This window comes from Phacochoerus africanus, chromosome 16 (assembly GCF_016906955.1).
Source record: "Phacochoerus africanus isolate WHEZ1 chromosome 16, ROS_Pafr_v1, whole genome shotgun sequence".
NCBI lineage: Eukaryota > Metazoa > Chordata > Mammalia > Artiodactyla > Suidae > Phacochoerus > Phacochoerus africanus.
The window spans coordinates 38,764,302-38,784,935 of NC_062559.1; the positions used below are offsets into that span (position 1 = coordinate 38,764,302).

The window sequence follows — 20,634 nt, forward strand, 5'->3', positions numbered from 1 at the left end:
CTTGTATTTAACATCAAATAAAGTTCTACTCTCTTTCAAGCCATAAGGTTATATAGCATTTGAAACTAACAGGACATTCTCATTGCTAATCTTTCCTTCTCAGTCCACTCAATTTTATTACCCTCAGTCTAGGCTGCTACCCCCGGTTTTTGGTTTTAATGTCAGGCACACACTTCTGTCCCGACCTTTATCAGCTCACCCTGATACTCTACTGCCATTTTAAATCGGGTTGCCCCTCTCGTCGGGTTTGTGAAAGCGGAAGCTGCACTAGGCAACGTTCTAAATTACGAGGCCACACAGGGTGGAGTAATGTGACCCTTTGGCTGGACTTTGGGCAGCTAGCCTTTTAGCAGCAGGGCCACCGAGAACTCCAGAGCGCACACACAGCGCCCCCAAGTGGTCGTTCTCTAGCGCCTCCTCCCGGGTCTAGCCGCCTCCGCAACGAGTTGCTTGGGCCACGCGGGCTTCACCGAGCTCCACTTGCAGCCTTAATCGGGTCCAAAACTTCGACCAGCTGCGCCCGCCCAGAGAGGGCCCTTCTTCTTTCCCCGTCGCTCCCAAAGGGTGGGACCGCCACTCCCGCTGGGCAGTCCGCGTCCTCAAACCTGCAGATTCCTGCGCGGGTCCCAAGCCTGGCCGGGGTCGCTGGGCGGCCCGGGGTCGGCCCCCGCCCCCGCCGGAAGTCGGCGCGTGCGCGCTGGCCGGCCGGGAGCGCGCGTCCGGCGCGGAGGGGCAGCAGGGGCGGGGCCGCGGCCGCTCGCGGGGTGTCCCCGCCCCCGCCCCCTGGCGTTCCACGGTCGCCGTGACAACCGGAACGGCGGCAACGGCGGCGGGCGCGCGAGTCCGGCGCCGCCTCCCGGCAGCACCGCCAGGCAGGCAGCCGCCGCCCGGCCTTGCAGTTCTCCCCGCCTCCCCGCCGGCGGGGAGGGACCGGACCGCCCTCCGCCCGCCCGCCGGAGAGTGAGCGGCGCCGGGGCCGCCCCGCCAGCCCGCCGTTCCCCGGCCGCCGTCCGGGCGCGCGCAGCGAGCGGGCGCGACTATGCCAAGATGGTCCTGCAGGCGCGGAACAAGCACCGGGAAGCGGCCCCCAAGCCGCCCCAGCCGCCCCGCGCGTCTCAGTCGCCGCTAAGGGGGGCGCCAGATGTCGGCGCCGGGGAACCCGGGCCCGAGCGCGCGCCCCCGTCCCCTCGGCGCAAGGGCGCCGCGGGCAGGAAGGGGCTCCGCGCGGAGCCCGCCGCGCCGCCGGCCGGGGGCGGCCTCGGGGGGCGCTTGGCGGCTCGACTAAGCGGGGCGCTGGGCCTGCGGCGCTCGGGGCGCGGCCGGACCTGGACCACGCTCCTGTTAGGTGAGCAGCCCAGCGCGCGGGCGCCTCCGGGACGCGGAACTTTGAGGCACGGGGCCCCCTCTCCCCCTCCGCTCCTCTCTCCTCCGGCTTCTGTGCCGCCGAACCCCGCCGGCCGGTTTCCGTCAGTTTGCAGCCCTCTCCGACTTTTCCTGGGACGTCCTTACCTTCTCCTCCCCTCCCCCGCCCTGGCTCAGCCTTCCTCGCTCCCTTCCTACCCGCTCTCAGTCTCGGCTTTAAAAAAAATGGCCCCGAGATCAACAGCTGCCCAGTCTGGCCGCGAACTGGCAGGTCTGCGCTAACGAGACTTGGGCGCTGCTGATTGGCGCGGACCGGCTGCCTTCCCGTTATCTCGGCCCCTGTTCGGGAGGATGGTTTGCGATTACTTGGAGCCCAAAGCAAAAGCAGGTTGCCCGTCCTAGAAAGTTGCTAAACTTATAATTAAATTTTAGCGTGCTTTTTTTCTTCTTGGCTGCAACCACAGCTGGTAGCACTTAGTGATTCCCCTCCGCACATCACTTTCCCGGTTGTGTTGTGTTTTGGGCGCCCGAGCTGGGACACTGCTGACCTGGCGAACGATTGGTATGGAGGGCTGCCCTCGGCTTCCGGGCCTTGACCAAACGGATGATACGTAGCGATGAGCTGAAAGAAATAAAGTTAAAATGTTCACATGTTGTGGACCGATTTGAGGTTTCCTTTGTTTCCTGATTGACATTCTGATAAGGCAAGTTATAGCAGTTTGGATAATAGGCCAGATTTTTCTTAAGTCAGCAAGTAAAATGCTGTAACACTACTTTTCCTATACAATGTTGTTAATGGGCTTTGGCTGCTTAATTATTTAACTATTGGTGATTTATCCCTTATTACCCTTTCACATTCCCTTAGTGACCCAAAAGGATTTGGAGTTCAGTGTAGACCAGGGAATAGGACAGAGCAAATCGTCTTCCCCTGAGATCACAGCCACCACTAGAAGCGACTCAATGATAAAAACCACAGTCATCACCGTGTGAGTGCGCGCGCGCATTTGTGCTCTCGCACGCGTGCCCACGAACATTTTAATGGGCTCACAAAGGTTGATATTGCTATTAGGGCACTTTTTTTTTTCTTCTATTGTAGATTCAAGCCTACAGAAATTCAGTATTTTCAGTACGTCCCTTCTTTTTTTTTTGAGTAGCGAGCTTGAAAAACCTTGCCAGTGTGCAGGTTAGAGAAGTTCACCTTGGGGAGGCAGCATGGTACAGAGGATGAGGCAGACGCTCCTGATCCAGTTCACGGTGGTTAAGTTTCGTTTAAGTTTCAAGTTATTTCCTTTGTGAGCCTTGGTGTCTCTGTGACATGGGATTATCACCTGCCCTACTTACTCCAGGGCATGTCCTGAGGACCAGAACTAAAACGGTGGGTATTATTTGACTAGACACTTTTGTGTTTAAAACGTTTAACGAATTTTTAGTTGCTGTTATAAAAGGACATGCATAATACTGATCTGGTGACAGGATGAGGTTGCATTTTTCCTGAATGGCTACTATAAACATTAACCAATTTGTTGCAAAACATGGAATGGCATCACTTCTTCAGGGAGGTTAACAGTAACAAATCATAGAATAATATCTGTTGCCCTTTTGTACATATTTTCTTTGCTTGTAATTGCGTTTCCTTTAAATCTTCCTATATTGGATGGCTTATATTTGGATCTAGTAATGCTCATACCTTAGTATGTTTTGTATGAATATAAAAGCATGATACTTTACTTGACTCACTCATTTGAGTATTGGAAGGAGTTACAGTGAAGGCACCGCCCCACATTTTTGAATATACTCTGGATGCTGGCCATCAGATGGTTGATAATCAGATCATCAGACCAACGTCTGGAGACGTTCTGTCCTTGCTAACCATTTACATGAGGCCCAGGCGCAAGATGGGTCTGGAGAATGATCAGGCCTGGGATGTTTGGTCTTTCTCTGGATCTCTTTACCCTCAGATCCAGCAAAAAGGAGCACAATTTAGAAATTTTTGAAAGCTGCCTCATTTCCACTTTTCCTTCCTCCTCCCGGAATGAGTGAGAATTGAGTTGACACGATATGGGTTTTTAATGTAGGATTTTGCTACAACATTGCTTCATTTATGTTTTGGAATAAATTTTACATCTTGAGGCTCCCTGATAGAAGCATAGTTGTGTAAGAGAGACTGACTAGAGGTCCCTAGTTCAGTTCTGTCACCTCCACATGTGTGAAGCAATCAATGATGGCGACTCACTTAGCTACCCAGGTGGCCTTTTGCACTGTTGGGCAGTCTTAAGCCCTGTCCAAAAATCCATTTTAATATGTTTTTCTCTTTTTGGAGACATTACGTACTACTTGATAGTAACAGTGATAAGAAGGGTTTCTGAAATGTTTATTTTTAGAAGTTTCAACCCAGTAGCTCCCTGTATCAGCCAGGGGAGGCAGTGGTGTAGTAAGAAGAACCATGACAGTGTTTTTCTAACTTTTTTTTACCACAACCCATGGTAAGCAACGTGAAACCTGCTCAGACATGAAAAAAATCCAACCCAGTAATTCATGTGTCTATCCAACTATTTATGTATCAGTGTCCTAAAGGAAACATTTAATAAGTGGCCTGTTTGCAAAAGTGTGAGCAGCTGTAAGGTACCCACAGAGAACACTGAAGCATCCAGGAATTGTCACCAGTGAAGGGGAAAGGGCGCTCCCTCCAGAGCTGAACCCAAGGAAAGCTGTGCAGTGGGGCAGGATCACCCAAGAAGAGTAACCCCAGGCATTCTGTGCCCACCCTCTGATCTCCCACTGGTGCCTCTCACTGGCTGACCAACTGAAAACCCTTAGACAGGGGGCCCAACTGAAACATTCTGGAGGGTTAGCTTCCTGGAACTGGGGACAAGGCAGAGAAGGGAGGAGAATAGATTTAAAAAGGGAAATGGAGGCTAATGAGCAGTATGTGCCTATATTTAAGACAAAAGGGTCCTGTACTGTACTTACCCTACAATATACAGTATACTCTGACTTTCTGTTCTTTTTTTAAATGCTATTTGTATAAACCATAAAGTTGATTTCATGGTCTAGTATTATAACCCACAGTTCGAATACACTGCCTTAAAAGAACTGTTTTCTGATTCTGTCACTATTCAAACTTGTTGGTGCTTCAGCAAAGCATTTAGCTTCTCCATGTCTCAATTTGTACACATGTAAAAATGGGAGACGTGGGCTAGACTAATGATTTGCCATCTTAGCTCTATACTATAGTCACCCGGCAACTTGAAAAAATTCCGGTAGCCAAGCCACATGTCAGACCAGTTGAATCAGAATCTGGGGATGGGGTGAGGTGGAGGGAAGCATCAGTAACTTTAAGGTCTCATGTTCTGTTCCCCTCTAGGAGCAGACTGTCCACCATCACAGAGCTGACATTTTTACATGGCAGCAATCCTCTGGAACTAAGCATATCCACCCCTCCCCTCTTTTAAATAGAGACACAGTCCAGTTTGCCAGAGTTTCTCCACATCTTTATTGTGTTCCCTAAGCAGGCTGGGCTGTGAGTTGCCATTTATTATCTGTATGGCTCTTATGTTAATTGGAGTGGCATTCATGGAGATGGTGAAGACTAGAGGTGTGGGGAGGGGACAAGTTTAAGGGAAAAGATCAAGAATTATCTTGGACATGTTACCTTTGAGACATTCATAAGATGTCCAAGTAGATATGTCACGTGTGCAGTGGAACACAAGAGAAGAGGTCTGAGTGGGAATGTAAAGCGGGGAGGCATGAGAAAATGGGTGGTATTACATTCATAGGGATTGCTGATAGCATCTTCTGATGCGGGGTTGACGCTGTGCCAGGCATAGTTCTAAGTGCTTTGGACTTACTCACTTATCTCAAATTCATTTAATTACTAACTCATTCCCCATCATGTTACTGTGATTGTCATACCGTTTCAGCAAATGGGGGATCCGAGGCACGCAGATGTTAAGTAACTTGCCTAAGGTCACCCCTAGAATGTAGAAGTGTCAGGATTTGAATCCAGGCATTGTGGCTCCAGAGTTCATGTTCTTAACCACCATGCTTATATTTTTTATCTTCTCTAGGGTAAGTATAGCAAAAGGAGAAATGAAGCCCGAGGGTCTAGTTCTGAGAAACCTCGACATTTAGTGCTCAGTAAGCCTTAGCTTTCTTGTTTCCTTCTTCTTTAGGTGAAATAAGGAAGAGAGGGGTCATAACTAGAGATAAGGGGATAAGAGGTGGACAGCGTATTAGGGGTAGCTTAATGGGCAAGAAAGCTGAGGAACTGAGAGGCATGGGGGCCACTGGCCATCTTGTGGGATGGCTTTCAGACGAACACTCGGCCGCACCAGAGCACTAGCTCTGAGGGTGTATTCATACATAGATGTTGAGCTAGTATAGTTCCCTGGAAAGCCAGTGGAGAGGGTGGTTTTTGGGGCTGTTAGAGAATTTCTTCAATGTTTAAAACCAGTTTTTTCTTTCCAAAATAGACTTCTGGTTAGCTTTAAAGAATGTTTATAGTCACAAACATATGTTATTATTAAAAGAGAATTAGAAGGGTTCTGAACATGTGATATTCATGAGTGCTCAAATAAGTAACAAATGTGATGAGTTTAGTTTCTGTAAATATAAGGATATATTACCAACTTGTGATTGATTTTTCAGCCCTAATACAGCAACAATACTGAAAGCAGATAATTTTATAATGTGTGTATTTGGATGTTGCTAATATTTGAACTGTAGCTATTTTTATAAGCTTTACATACTTGGTCTGTTAGGCTATATTATAATGTCTTAGAGTTTATGTTAATGATATATTTAAATTATCATAGAGACTATAAGCTTATGCTATTGTTTCTAAATGGGGCAGCTTTAGACTTTATGTGTTTAGTCCTAAATTCTTATTTTACTAGATCATCTTTTAGCATTGGATTGTACTTTGTCCAAACCATTGGAACATTATTCTTCTGGGGAAGAGTCTGCTAGTTTTCTTTAGTTACTGTTCTAATGATGACTAGTCATCAAAGTTAGTAAGAATTACATCTCTTTCTAGGTCAAGACTTTTATATTGCTATTTAACCCCGTAAAAAGTAGTTCTATTTCATAGGAAAGATCAGTTCTTTATGGATATCTTTCATAATTCAAGAATCATTGAATTTAAAAAGTAGAATAATTAATTTTTAGCATGTATAAATCTACAATTACTGTACCTTTTATTTTAGCTTTAAGGTGAATTTTCATTTTCTCAGCATTACTATTGTCTTCTCCCCGCCCCCACCGTGGAATGCCTTGAAATTAACAGCTCTCATATCTTCATGTTTGCCTGGCAAATATGAGGAGATATCCTCATATTTGACTTCCTTTTCAAAGTCAAATTGTCAGGTGTGTTTTTCAGTACTTTCACTACACATAATAGATTCTTGGATGGCATTTTGTAATTTTAATCATAGAAGCAAATGTTAACATAATAGCATAATCACCAAAATCAATCACAGAAGTTCTGAGTGATTCATTATAGTGACCAAGGATGAAGGTGATTTTATCTTCTAGTTTATGGTAGCACCAACTATATCTTAAATGTGGTTTATAAATCACTTGGCCAAAAACTTTTGAAAACTTGCTTTCTTGGCAGATTCTTGAGAATATTGTTGTAACTGAGAAGAGTGAGGTGTTATTTATATTTTTACACCACTTCATACCTTATCTTATATGCTGCTGCTCTGATTGCATTTTCTTGTAACTTCTTAACAGTCACCACTGCTTTTTGCAGTGCAGCCTTTCAGTCATTCCTGCTAATGTTACACCTCAGAATCTTTTCCCCACATTTTAATACTAATACTGAAGTACTTATATAACTAGCAGAATGCTACTGTTTTCTACTGCATTTAAAATTTGTTTTTTGTTTTTATTTTTTGGCTGCCCCATAGCATATGGAGTTCCAGGGCCAGGGATCAGATCTGAGATGCAATTGTGACCTGCACTTGGGCTACTGCAATGCCAGATCCATAACCTGCTGGCCTGGGGATCCAACCTGTGTCTGGGTAATGCACAGGTGCCACAGATCCTGTAGTGCCACAGCAGGAACTCCCATTTAAAATTAAAAAAAAAAAAAAAAGAAAACCTAATTTCTCACTCTTCTCATCTTTAATCTCCATGGAAATTTCATGGAAATCTAGAACTTAAAAGTTAACTCCTAGAATTTTACATGTGAGGGAACCAAAGTGGGAGAATGGCCTGACATCTTTAGTGAGTTCACTGGGTGAAGTTTGAGATTAAATTTAAGGTCTCTTGGCTTGTTAAGCACATCTGTCAAATTGTTGGTTTCAGAACTACAATCTAAGACAGCTGTCAAAGATACTTTAATGGGAAGATGACCTTATAACTTCCAAGACCTGATAATTTCTTTTAGCGAGAGCACTACTTTTTGGTGGCGTATGCTCATTTGAGGAATTACTCTGACTGTTAAATCCTTATGATCAACGTGTCAGTCTCTCTTTTGTCTTTGTGTAACTACTATTTTTTGGAAACTACTAAATCCTGAATTGTTTTTGTTTTCGTTGGTTGTTTGGCATTGTTATTTTAAAAAAACACAGAGTGAAATAGTGAAAAATGGTGTCATAGTTTTCATAGTCATTTAAAGAATAAGCAAAACATTGTGATACCTAAGGGCAGTTTGCAATTTGAGGGGAAATCTATAACCTTAAGAATCTATTGCCTTAAAACCTTAAATTGTTTATCGATTAATGTCCTTGTTAAAAGTCTCTTGCTTAATATGATGGGCCTGGGGCTATATTATATATGTATGGATCTTTTTTTTTCTCTAGTGAAGAGGTGAAGCTTCTATGCTTTATCCTTGGGTTTGTTAAAGCTTTACAATTTCACTGTGAGTGCTCAGAAGTATTTAATTAGCTAGTGCATTATTTCAGGTGTATTATTTTATCTAGCTACTTGTTCTTTAAGGACTGAAATGGCTTTTTTTTTTTTTTTTCAGTAAGGAGAAAGTTCCTTAATGAAAGTTGCTAATGTAGGTTACTGTGTGATTTAGAAATATTCATGTTCATATTATGTGAGGGTAAGATTTTTAAAGGAAATTAGAATTTACAGCTTTAAAAACTCATGTTGATTAATTGTTGTATTGTCTAATATATGTATACACATATATACTTTTAAAATTTGAAAATTTACTCTGTGTATTTCTCTAGTGAGAGGACTAATTTTATACTGTTTGGGAATGGTGATTATATTTTCCATGTTCTGTTTTCATATATTCACCTTAAAGTAAACCTTTGTCCTTGAGGCTTAAATGATTTCTGAGGGGTTTCCTCCTTTATGTCAGTCCATCCTTTTGGTTAAATGCATTTAGTAACTTTTTTTTATGCTTGATCTTCCAATTAGAAAGACAGCAGAGTCATGGAACCTTGGATCTCCCCCAGGCCTTGGTTCATCCCAATCATGTGACCTTGGGCCTCATGGGAGAATAAGAGCCATCTTTGCCTTAAAAGGACTCCTGGATATTTTTTGCTTAATACGTAAAAGTGCTCTGTTATTTGCAACTGATAAACAGTTGTTAGACTTATTCATTATAAATGAGAGTTTCTTAATTTTTTCCTAACATCATAAGGTATTATTTTGCTCAGTGCCAAATATGTGGAGGAGATTCAAACTAAGGTCACCCTTACAACCATCATTATTCCATAGACCACTGTGAAGTCTAGATCTTACCTAGGAGTTGTAGATTCTTGAAATCATAACTGAATTTTAAAGCAATCCTACTTCTCACTTTTAAGACTCAATATTTCTATTAGTAAATTGATTGCATTGCTTTTTTCCCTATTAAAAAAAAAAAAAAAAAAGAAAAAAATTAAAAGACTCAAACCTACCAACACTTCTTTTGGGGAGCAGAAAGATCTAAAAGGAAAACTAGAGACCCTTTTGAGAGTCTGAGTCCAAAGTATTAGTGGCAGTAGTTGTAGTTATGCAAGGCCATTAAATGCTGGGAATAAGATAACCAGGTAAAAACCCTCATTGCACATTTGGTGAAAATGAGACTGAGGCTAAGTCAGTCATATAAAATCCAATGAATGTTTCTTCCTAAGAATAACTTTCTTACCAGGGTCAATAAAAAAGAATTTTAATTCTTAATTTTAACTTTTTCCCTTTCTTAATCATTTTCAGCTATCAAGATTTTGACAGTTTTTCCTTCAGAGTATCTTTTGAATTTATATTTGTATTTTCCTAATAAAAAGTGTTAAAAATAGAGATTTCCAAACCTCAAGTGAGAGCTGTTGAATCAGGATCTCTGAGAGTTGGGGCCAGGAATGCAGTCTTAAAATGCACCCCCCCAGATCAGTATTCTCAACCCTGGTTGCATGTTAGAGTCACCCCCTGTGCCAGGTCCAGCAGTGTTCAGAGCTCCCAGGTGACTCCAGTGTGCTGTCAGTGTTGAGACGTTGCCCTTCAAAGTGTTCATAAATCACCTGAGGGGTCTTATTAAGAGAGAGATTTGGAGTTAGGGGGCCTGGGACCTGAGAGTCTGCATTTCTGACAAGCTCTCGGGTGGGTGATCCAGTTACTGCTGGAAAATACATGGAATACAAAGCAGCCAATTCTTATATTCAAATTTGTGAACAACTACAGAGATTTTACTCCAGTCATTTCTGTACCAGTGATAATTAACCTCAACTGTGCTTTAGAATAGCTTGCATATTAAAAAAACAACAAACCCACGGAGTTTCAGATTTAAGGGCCCTGGATTAATATTCACACATGTCTAGTTTTATTTAGTGTCACTGATGATTCCAGTGCAGTCCCAGGTTTAGATCACCATGGCTGTCTATTGCTGCCTTATGATGTTCTCTCTGAAACTTGCTCAGTTTCTTTATTGCCCAGCTCATTGCTTCCCAACCTTTCTTATATCATGGCACACACAGAAAATGATAATGTTTATGTGGCATGAGTGTGGGAGTAAATGATCTCTTCAAAGCACAGAAGTTACTGGCCCAGGAGGACTCTGGTGACTACCACTCTTGGTGCCACTGGTTGGGTGGCTCTGCCGAGCTCCCCTCCTAGTGTTCACAGAGCTCTGAGAGTCTGACACACTGGATATACAGTGAATGGGCCTTCAATAAACATCTCACTATTGTCAGTTTCGTGTGTATTTTGTCATAAGTATTAGTGATGGGAATTCTTTTGTTGTGTTGGGTCAAAGTCCACATCCAGCTTTGTTGTAACTGTCTTCTTTTTTGGCTACTCACCATAAATCCTCACCTAAGTTGTAATAATGTCCTGAGACCCCCCCCCCCAACCCACCCCCACCCCTGCTCAAATCTCCTTTTGTAATCCCTGGCCTGGGAGAGCCTTATTGATCTACCTTCTTAGATTTCTTACAGTTCATAGACTTTGTGCTGTTTGCTAGGGTGCTTAATGTGTTTCTCGTTATTTTATATACCTAAATCTTATCTCTCAAAGATTTTCTCTTTAAGGGCACAGATATTGGCTAACATTTCTTTAATGTTCTCAGTTTCTAGAAAACTCTGTTGTGCATTTAATAGACATTTAGATACTTGTTGACTTTAAGCACTTAATAACACAGAGAAATCTAGGTGCTAGAAAGAAGGAAGGAGCTGAGGTTGTGGTCTACGTGACTGTTTTCTCTTTCCCAAGCTGGGTCCTAAAGAATACCTTTTCCTTGTTGGTTTGCTACGTAGAAACTGGACTTGAATTTATTCTAGGTACTGTAGACTAGAATTACTGTTTCTTTCAATATGTAATATCTATTTTGCCTTCACCTAATGGAAACCCTTTGAGCAGTTGGAAATGCTTAGGTATTGTCTGTAGGAGTTTAGGTTTTTATTTGCTTGAGAACATTCTCTAATTTCTCTTACATAGTGATAGTCATTTAACAGTTCAGCCCAGGGAGGTGCCAGGCACGATGCTAGAACATGTAGACATTAAGATGAATTCAACACAAGCTCAGCCTGAAGGCCTTTGCATTCTAGCAGAAGGAAGTGTTATGTGCGTGACCAGCTGATAAGGTGCTCTAATAAAGGTCAGATAGCTATGGTGGCAGGACAAACTTCACGAAACGCCACATTTGAATTCCTTTGACTTTGAAAGGTGAATTAGGAGTTTTCAGGCAGGGGGAAAGGTATAACATTATGAAAACACTTGGTATTTTAGGGGATTGTTTCCCAAATGCAGTCCGAATGAAGGGTGTATGGTGGGATTAACTGGGAAAAGGCCAGATTGTGGGCTCTGTGTGAGCCATGGAAAGTCATGGGACTTTTCAGACAAGGCGAGGAGATGCTTAAATCTGTACATTTAGAAACTGTCTTCCTTCTCCAGGATGGATTGTTGGTGTGGTACAGGGAGACTCCTTAGCGGTGACTTCAACTTCTGGGAAGAAAGAGTGGGCCCTTGAAAACAATTGTTAGCAGTATTAGGAAGGGGTTGAGTATAGAACTTGTCAAGGTTGATTTGAAACCCTTGTCCAGTAGATTTAAGAAGAGTTCTTTGCTTCTTTTTCTGTCATTTTGTCTCTTGAGCATTAGGGAGGCTGAAACTGCAGGATGCTTTAAGTATGGATTAACCTCAATTTAGGAATAAGTTGTATTTTTAAATTTTGCAAGTCATTTGGACTTAGAATGTATTTCTCCATATAAATATTGTTACAAGATGAGGTCGTCAAATGGGAGAGGAGGCAGCTCTGTCACTGTGGAAAGAAACTGAGGCTTGGAATTAAAACCTCTAGGTCCAGGTCCTTGCTTTTGGGGAGATAGCATCTTGGAGACCCAGTTTTCATTTGTAGAATGGGAATACATGCTCCCAAGATTGTTGTGAGACTCCAGTAAGAGAGCTTGTGAAGGGATTCTGTGAATGAAATAAATTACTAGTTAGAAAATACACATCCAAGGGGTTAAATGTCGCATAGATGGGAAACTCTAGTTGTGGTCAGGAGTACTTGCCTGCAAGTTACCACGGAGGGGTGGAGGCAGAAGCAGCCCACCCTGGCTCTCCTATCTTGAGGAGAAAGAGAGAAAGGATAGTGGGTCTCTAGCTTTAGCACGCGGAAGACTCAGCTCAGGAATCTTTAAAAAGCAGATTGCAGGCTCCACTTGCCAGCATGCTTAATTGGGTGGGTGTTGGGGGGATCTAAGGAAGAGCCCAGGACTTTTGAGTCACCTGCTGGGGTTAAGTGACCTAGGGGAGGGGAGGAAGCAGGAGGGTTGAAGGAGCAGTCGGGGCCCTGGTGCTGGCTGGACAGGGGATGGGGTTAGGAGCCCTTGAGGACTGAGCAGAGCCTTATGGAAGAACCCCTTCTCCCATTTCTTTCCTGTTCCTCCTGCCCTCTTTAGTGCAGCTGACTGTTGTGGGCCAGGGAGGGGGTGGCCCCTCCCCACTTTCTGAGCTGTGGCTGGAAGGAGTGGCATCAGAGGGAGCAGAGCTAGGGCAGGACCTCAGGGACCCCCTTGTGCTGGTGCAGGGCTGCGAATGGATGCTTAGGCCACAGGCTGCAAGCAGATGATAGGTCTAATTTGCACTGATTTCAGGCATATTCTGCTTTGGTTATTTTGTGGACATGATTTGGGAGTTTTTTATTTTCCCCTTAATCGTGTCAAGTTGTGTGCGTTAATTCAGCATGCATTCGAGTTAGGCTGTGCGCTCAGCTTCCTGCTAATAAGTACCACTGTAGTAAAGCTCCATACAGCATTGTTTCTACCCTCAGAGGGTTACATTCTATTTCATTTAAACAAGCTTCTAATAACAGGAGAGGAGTAATTTTTAGTGAAGAAAAGCTCAAATCCGATAAGACTGAAAATTGGCATGATGTGACCTATAATCTGGTACGAAATGTCTTTAATCAGAATGTGGAAGGAGTGGCCAGTTTAGTTTTGGAGTGTTGGTAATAATGTGTGTGCTTCCAGCAAAACTTAAGAGCTTTTCGCTGTCCTCAGCCACAAGATTGCCATCTTTTGAATTAGCTCGCAAAGCAAACCTTTCCTTGAACATCTTTTTCTTATAGAATAGTTTCGTATTTGGGGGAAGATTTTAATGTTCTGATTTTTTAAATGCTGTATTGACAAAAATAGCGTATGTATTAAGCTGGAAAAATGAATGACCAATTTTGTGACACTCCCAAAAGGCTATACACCAGATTGATAATTACTGGAGTGTATTTAGAGAAAATCATTTGTAATCTTTCCTATAGGCGAGAAGGTAAAAAAAGCTCTTTAGGAATGTCTTAAGTTTTTGTCATTTTATGTCTTTATGCTTAAATTATATGCTTGTAGGGCAATGTCTGCTTTACTGGGGCTTTCATTGTCACATGACATATGTGTAATTTATTTCAATTTTAAATAAAGCATAACTATACTTTTATATAAAATTAATAGTTTCTATAAAATGTATTGCCTTTATCAGCAGATGAATTGTACCTTTTTTTGGTCTTTGATCTTTAAAAGAAAGAAAGAAGAGGGAAGGGGAATTAAGATACATTAGGGTAAGGAGGACTTGACCTTTCTCTCAGCCCCTCTGTCCTCCACGAGATGACACGTAGTACAGGGATCCTAATTCCTGCCTCCAGCATCCCTTGCTCTGTTTACCCATCGTGTATGTTGGATAAATCCGTAAAGTTCACTGGGTCCCAGATTCTTATCTGTATATGGGAAAGTTCACATAGGATGGTTGTGAGGATTTATTGAATTAGTTCAAGTAAAGCGCTTAAAAAAATGTCTGGCAAGTAATCAATTCAAATATTAGCTGCTACTACTACTATTGCTGCTACTACTACTACAACTACAACTGCTAGTTAATTGAAATGAACAGAGGAATTCAAAGCATTGGGCGGATTATGAATGAATCCTGAAGACTATGAAAGAGTGTCGTTCAAATACCTAAAACTCTTTTAAGAATTGTCTGTTCTGGAGTTCCCGTTGTGGCGCGGTGGTTAACGAATCCGACTAGGAACCATGAGGTTGCGGGTTCGGTCCCTGCCCTTGCTCAGTGGGTTGACGATCCGGCGTTGCCGTGAGCTGTGGTGTAGGTTGCAGACGCGGCTCGGATCCTGCGTTGCTGTGGCTCTGGCGTAGGCCGGTGGCTACAGCTCCTATTCAACCCCTAGCCTGGGAACCTCCATATGCCTCGGGAGCGGCCCAAGAAATAGCAACAACAACAACAACAAAAGACAAAAGACAAAAAAAAAAAAGAATTGTCTGTTCTTGTGCTGCATGGGTTAAATTAAAGGAATTAAAGGAAGGCACCAATACCTTCCATCCTTCTGAGAAATTGTAGTGTTCTGAGAAAGGAGAGGGATGATGATCTTGAGCACTCCTGTTTATCACTCCAGAATTGTCAAGGCCAAAGGCCAATTAATTTAAAGGCATAAGATGAAATGCGTTTCTGTTAAAGTCAGCAGAAGACTGGGTGCCCTCTTTTATTAGAATTATTTAGTATTGTTTTAGTTTTTTGTCAGATAGGTAAAGGAAACTTAGAGTAAAATTATAAAACAGGGTCAAAGTAATTTAAAATATTTTTTTTAATATTTTTTAATTAATTAATTTATTTATTTTAAGGGCCGCGCCTGCGGCATATGGAAGTTCCCAGGCTAGGGGTCAAATTGGAGCTGTAGCTGCCAGCCTACACCGCAGCCACTGCAATGTGGGATCTGAGCCATGTCTTCGACCTACACCACAGTTCACGGCAACTTAGGATCCTTAGCCCACTGAACAAGGCTAGGGATTGAACCTGCATCCTCATGGAAACTAATCAGATTCGTTACCGCTGAGCCACAATGGGAACTCCCTAAAATATTTTTTAAAAGAAAGAATTGAAGATGATAAACCAAAAAAGAATTAATAGTTCAGTAAATGAGTCAAAATATGCTTAACAAAAATAAATACATTTAACAATATCCAGTAAAGTATAATGAAAACAAAATTTCATGGATATTAGCAGGAAAAAAATGTTAAAAGACTTAATGAGAAATAGGAGTTTAACTATGTATTAGGTATTAACTCTACTGATAGGATTTTTGTCAGTGGCAATTAAAAAGCAATGTTTATGGATGTGAGCATATAGATTTATATGTAAACATGTAGATTCTTCCCCTATTCATTTATAAATGAAATCCCAGTTATAGTCTCTAAGGGATTACCAAAGTATAAATTGTGACAGGTCTTCAGTGTGATAAAAGGCGGCATTTACTTTCTTTGAGAGAAACATGATTTATTCAGAACATAATTAGATCATTGAGAAAATAAAGCCCAAATTTTATCATGGTGGGGTGAAATCTTTAAAGGTGGGAACCAAAAAAAAAGTCAACAAGAAAAAAAAATCAAAATTTCAAAAGATCAGAGTATCATATACAAACAAACATCAAATGACAAACCTAGTTAAATATTTGCAGTTTCAGTGGTTTAGAAAGAGCAAGTCTTTGTCTTTTGTAACAATTAATAATCTCCTAGGCAAAATGCATTTTTAAATTTTTTAAAATATAAATACTTTTTTAAGAATAAGAATAAAATCTGAGTTTTCATTTCTAAGAGTATTTTCATAATTCAGTTACTTAGTAGTTATTTAATCAGAAGCCTACAATAAGGTGGATTCTGTGATATAAGAAAGTTGGAAAAAACCCAAAAAGACAACCTACAGAATGGGAGAGAATAGTTTCAAATGATTCAACTGAGAAGGGTTTAATCTCTAAAATACACAATTTATACAACTCAACAACAAAAAAACCCAACAACTAATTGAAAAATGGGCAAAAGACCTGAATAGACATTTCTCCAAAGAAGATATGCAGGTGGCCAACAAGCACATGAAAAAATACTCAACATCACTGATTATTAGAGAAATGCAAATCAAAACTACTATGAGATACTACCTCAGACCAGTTAGAATGGCCATCATTGATAAGTCCACAAGTAACAAATGCTGGAGAAGGTGTGAAAAAAAGGGAACCCTCCTACGCAGTTGGTGGGAATGTAAATTGGTACAACCACTATGGAAAACAGTATAGAGATACCTCATAAAACTAAATGTAGAACTACCATATGACCCAGCAATCCCACTTGGGCATATATCCAGACAAAACTTTCCTTGAAAAAGACACATGCACCCATATGTTCACTGAAGCACTATTCACAATAGCCGAGACATGGAAACAACCTAAATGTCCATTGACAGATGAATGGATTAAGAAGATGTGGTATATATACACGATGGAATACCACTCAGCCATAAAAAAGAACAAAGTGATGCCATTTGCAGCAGCGTGGATGGAACTAGAGACTCATACTAAGTGAAGTAAGTCAGAAAAAGACAAATACCATATGATATAACTTATATGTGGAATCTAATATAGAGCACAAAGGCACCTTTCCACAGAAAAGAAACTCATGAACTTGGAGAATAGACTTGTCATTGCCAAGGGGATGGGGGAGGGAGTGGGGTGGACTGGGAATCTGGGGTTAATAGATGCAAACTACTGCCTTTGGGATGGATAAGCAATGAGATCCTGCTCTATAGCACTGGGAATTATATCTAGTTACTTACGATAGAACATGATGGAAGATAATGTGAGAAAAAGAATGTATGTATATATATATATATATATATATATGCGTGTGACTAGGGTCACTTTGCTCTACAGTAGAAAATTGACAGAACACTGTGAACCAACTATAATGGAAAAAATAAAAATCATTTAAAAAATAAATAAATTCCCATTGCATTTTTTTAAAAAAAGAAAGTTGAGTGGTGTTTTCTGGATTCATTTTAACATGTTCTTTGTATTTGGACAGAAAGCAAATGACTGATTCTCATAGACTGGTTTAAGTACTACCTTTTCTTTTTTACTTTCTCCCTTCATCTCTTTCTTCCTTCTTTACTTGTTTCATTTTAAATTTGTTTAAAAAAAGTAAACTGTCATAAAATTCAGATATTATAGCAGTATCTAAAAAGTGGTAGTTCCCTCTTTTTATCTGTCCCAGTCCTGTTCTCTGAGGTCACCTTATTTCTTTATTCTATTGCCTCTCACCATTGGTTCATTCTTCTCATAGCTCTATTTATGGAGCTTTCCAAACAAGGATTCCAGCATAGGTTTTTGCAAATAATAACCCCTCATTTATTTTGTTGAATGAGTGAGTGAAAGAAAATTGTAAATGTATGCCTAATTCTTTTGTAATTCAGCCTACTGTTATTTTAAGCAGAGCCCTGGGACTTCTTTTGAAGAGTCCCTATTCCTTGCCCAGTCCTTGAGAGTTTAAGATGTACACTTTCCCAGCTTTACCATGCTTGTCTTTGTAATGCTTTTCTGTAAGGCAAAAGTAATTTTAATGCAAAAATAATAATTTACATTTCTTTTTTCTTCTAGCTGCCTTTGCAGCAGTGTTGCACTGGTAAGATTTTCTCCCCTGGCATGTTTTATGCAGATGTTCCTAACTTACCAAAACTGTTTCTCCTGCATGCATATAGGAATAATTTCAGCATAAGGATGAATATATAGTATTAAATGTAAGAAAATAGGCTGAAAATGTAGTTTAATTAATAAATCAGGGTCAGAATAATGAAATTTTTTTAATAAAGAAATCTATTATTAAAGAGGTTATATTTGAGACGCCTTTGCTTAACATTAATAGAGTATTCATGTTGAGAGGAAGATTAATTTTTTTAATCTTCTGGATAGAAAGAAATATGAATTTCATTAATCAGACATTTCTGAAATGGTAACCCAATGACATTTATAGTTTAATCTATAATTTTATTTTTCTTGGCTTAAAATATCATTATTCTGGTTCACTCTATTTGTAAAATCTGATTTGAATGTGTTTTCTTATATAGAGAAATTTTAGTAGAAATGTAAGATATACTGAGCAGTAAAACAAATATGTGTTTTTAAGTTTTATTAAAAATTAGCTGCAAATTTATGGATAACTTTGGTTTTGCTTTTAGAGTTTATTTTTAAAATGATATTTAATAGAAGTTTCAATACTGTTCTATCCTTGTTTTGTTTTTCAGGAGCCATATAACACACCTCTTTGAAAATGATCGTCATTTTTCTCACCTCTCAACTTTGGAAAGGGAGATGGCCTTTCGCACTGAAATGGTTAGTTTTGATGTGGTTATTTATTTTTTGCTTTTTAGAGCCACACCTGCAGCTTATGGAGGCTCCCAGGCCAGGGGTCCAATTGGAGCTGTAGCTGCCGGCCTATGCCACAGCTGCAGCAACGCCAGATCCAAGCTGAGTCTATGACCTACACCACAGCTTATGGCAACGCCAGATCCTTAACCCACTGAGCGAGGCCAGGGATTGAACCCACAACCTCATGGTTACTAGTTGTATTTGTTTCTGCTGAGCCACTACGGGAACTCCTGATGTAGTAATTGAGAAATCTAAAAACTTTAGGCTTTTTTTCATGGAAATTTTCAAAAATGTTCCAACATAGAAAGAGTAGACACTTCTCCTCTACCCATCCCCCAGCTTCAACAGCTGAGGACACATAGCCATATTTCTTTCATCTACATCTTCACACACCCATCTCCTTTTAAAGGAAACCTCATCTGCAAACACATCTCATATATGTCTCAAAAAAAAAGATTTTTTGTTAACCACAATATCATTGTCACACTTGAGAGCAGTGGATGCAGTTGCTTAAATCATCAAATATCAATCAATGCTTAAATGACCTTATTGGCTTTCTTCCCCATTCAGACGATGTGTTGCCATGTTTAAATCAGGCTCTAGACAGTGTCTGTATGTTGCATTTAGTTGATATATCACTTAAGTCCTTTAATCTATAAATTCCTCTTCTCATTTTTGTTTTTCTTCCTGCTTATTTGTTGAAGAGTCCAGGTCATTTGTCCTGTAGAATTATTCACAGTAATTGATGTTGTTTATTAGGTTCCACTGTCCCAAGTTTCCTGAAAGTTGATGGGTCAGGATCTTGATAGCTAAAAGTTTGATTTTTTTTTTTTCCGGTACGGATACTTCATAAGTGGTTTTGTGCCCTGACTGTACCATACCAAGACCATACCATTTCCATTTGTCTCACTCTCTGTGAGGTTAAGATTGACCAATGGCTTTAGGTATTGTCATGCTGATCCCTCCATTATAGCTTAGACCTCAGCCTAGAGCATTTATTTTTTTAGAATTGCCAAAAGGTGATTATCATCTATTCTATTATTTTTCCTTGCATTTATTAACCATAATTCCTCTGTAAGGAAGAATTTTCCCACAGTACCTGTTTGGTTTATTTGAGGTTCACTCATACAGGAAGACAGGAAAGTGCTTGATTGTTTCTTTTTATTACCTCTTTTCAGAAAAAGCAGTTGGTTCCCTGGCATCTTCTTGTGCTGACCAGTAGAGTTCCATCTTTTAGAGTACTGTGATGATCAGATAGATTTTACTGTATTATTTAAACTTACCTGTCTTTACCTGTCTTTAGTTGGTTCTGTGTTTCTTCATCCTGACCTTACTAGTATCTGTAGCTATTACTTGCAGATTCTGTAGCTATTACTTGCAGATACTCCTCTCCAGACCTGGAATCATCCAGTTTTCTAAGGAGCCCTGATTCCTTTCAATGGCAGATGTTGTTTATGGACCACGGTTTAGGTGCTTGAGGTGCTCATTGCTACTCTTTCATACTAGATTGGCCATTGTGTTTAGGCCTTCTTAGTAAACAAAATTAGGAAACTTTTTTTTTAGGAGGAGATAAATCATCAATTTAGATTTCTGAATTACAATTTAGGATTAGGTGGTTTTTACTTATTTGATATTAAATTTGTATCTTTTCTGTAAGCCTGAGAATCTTGGTTTCAAATTACTTATATTTGAGGAATAAAAATACCAAAGATATTATTAAAAATGATCACTGAGAGTTCCTGTTGTGGCTCAGTGGTAACAACCCCAACTAGTATCTGTGAGGATTGGGTTTGATTCCTGGCCTCACTCAGTGGGTTAAGGATCCAGTGTTGCCACACTCTGTGGTGTGGGTCTCAGAAGTGGCTCAGATCCTGTGTTGCTGTGGCTGTGGTGTAGGCTGGCAGCTGCAGCTCCAATTTGACCCCTAGCCTGGGAACTTCCATATGTCCTGGGTGCAGCCCTTTAAAAAAAAAGTGATTACTGAAAATAATTTAAAACTTTCTTGCAGTTCTTTTTAACTTTAGTATATATTCCACTAGAGGTATATAGTAAAATTACTATGTCTTCTAGTTATTTGAAATCCTCTTCCAACCTGATAAATAGTTAATTTCCTTCTAATTTTCTTTGGATATTTAGGGATTTAAAATTTT

At 40.6% G+C, this 20,634-nt stretch overlaps 1 protein-coding gene across 2 annotated transcripts in view; it reads left to right on the plus strand.

The window, feature by feature from the left end:
* Positions 1-950: 950 nt before the first annotated feature.
* The window catches only part of DPY19L1 (dpy-19 like C-mannosyltransferase 1), a 101,019-nt gene continuing 81,335 nt past the window's right edge, over positions 951-20,634 (plus strand). Inside the window, exons 1-3 of one of the 2 annotated variants that reach the window (XM_047763095.1) lie at positions 951-1,345; positions 17,717-17,741; positions 18,361-18,448. In XM_047763095.1, coding sequence (XP_047619051.1) covers positions 1,048-1,345; positions 17,717-17,741; positions 18,361-18,448 — 411 coding nt within the window. In that variant the 5' untranslated portion in view covers positions 951-1,047. The remainder of the gene's footprint in view (positions 1,346-17,716; positions 17,742-18,360; positions 18,449-20,634) is intronic. The other variant, XM_047763094.1, reaches the window with a different exon arrangement.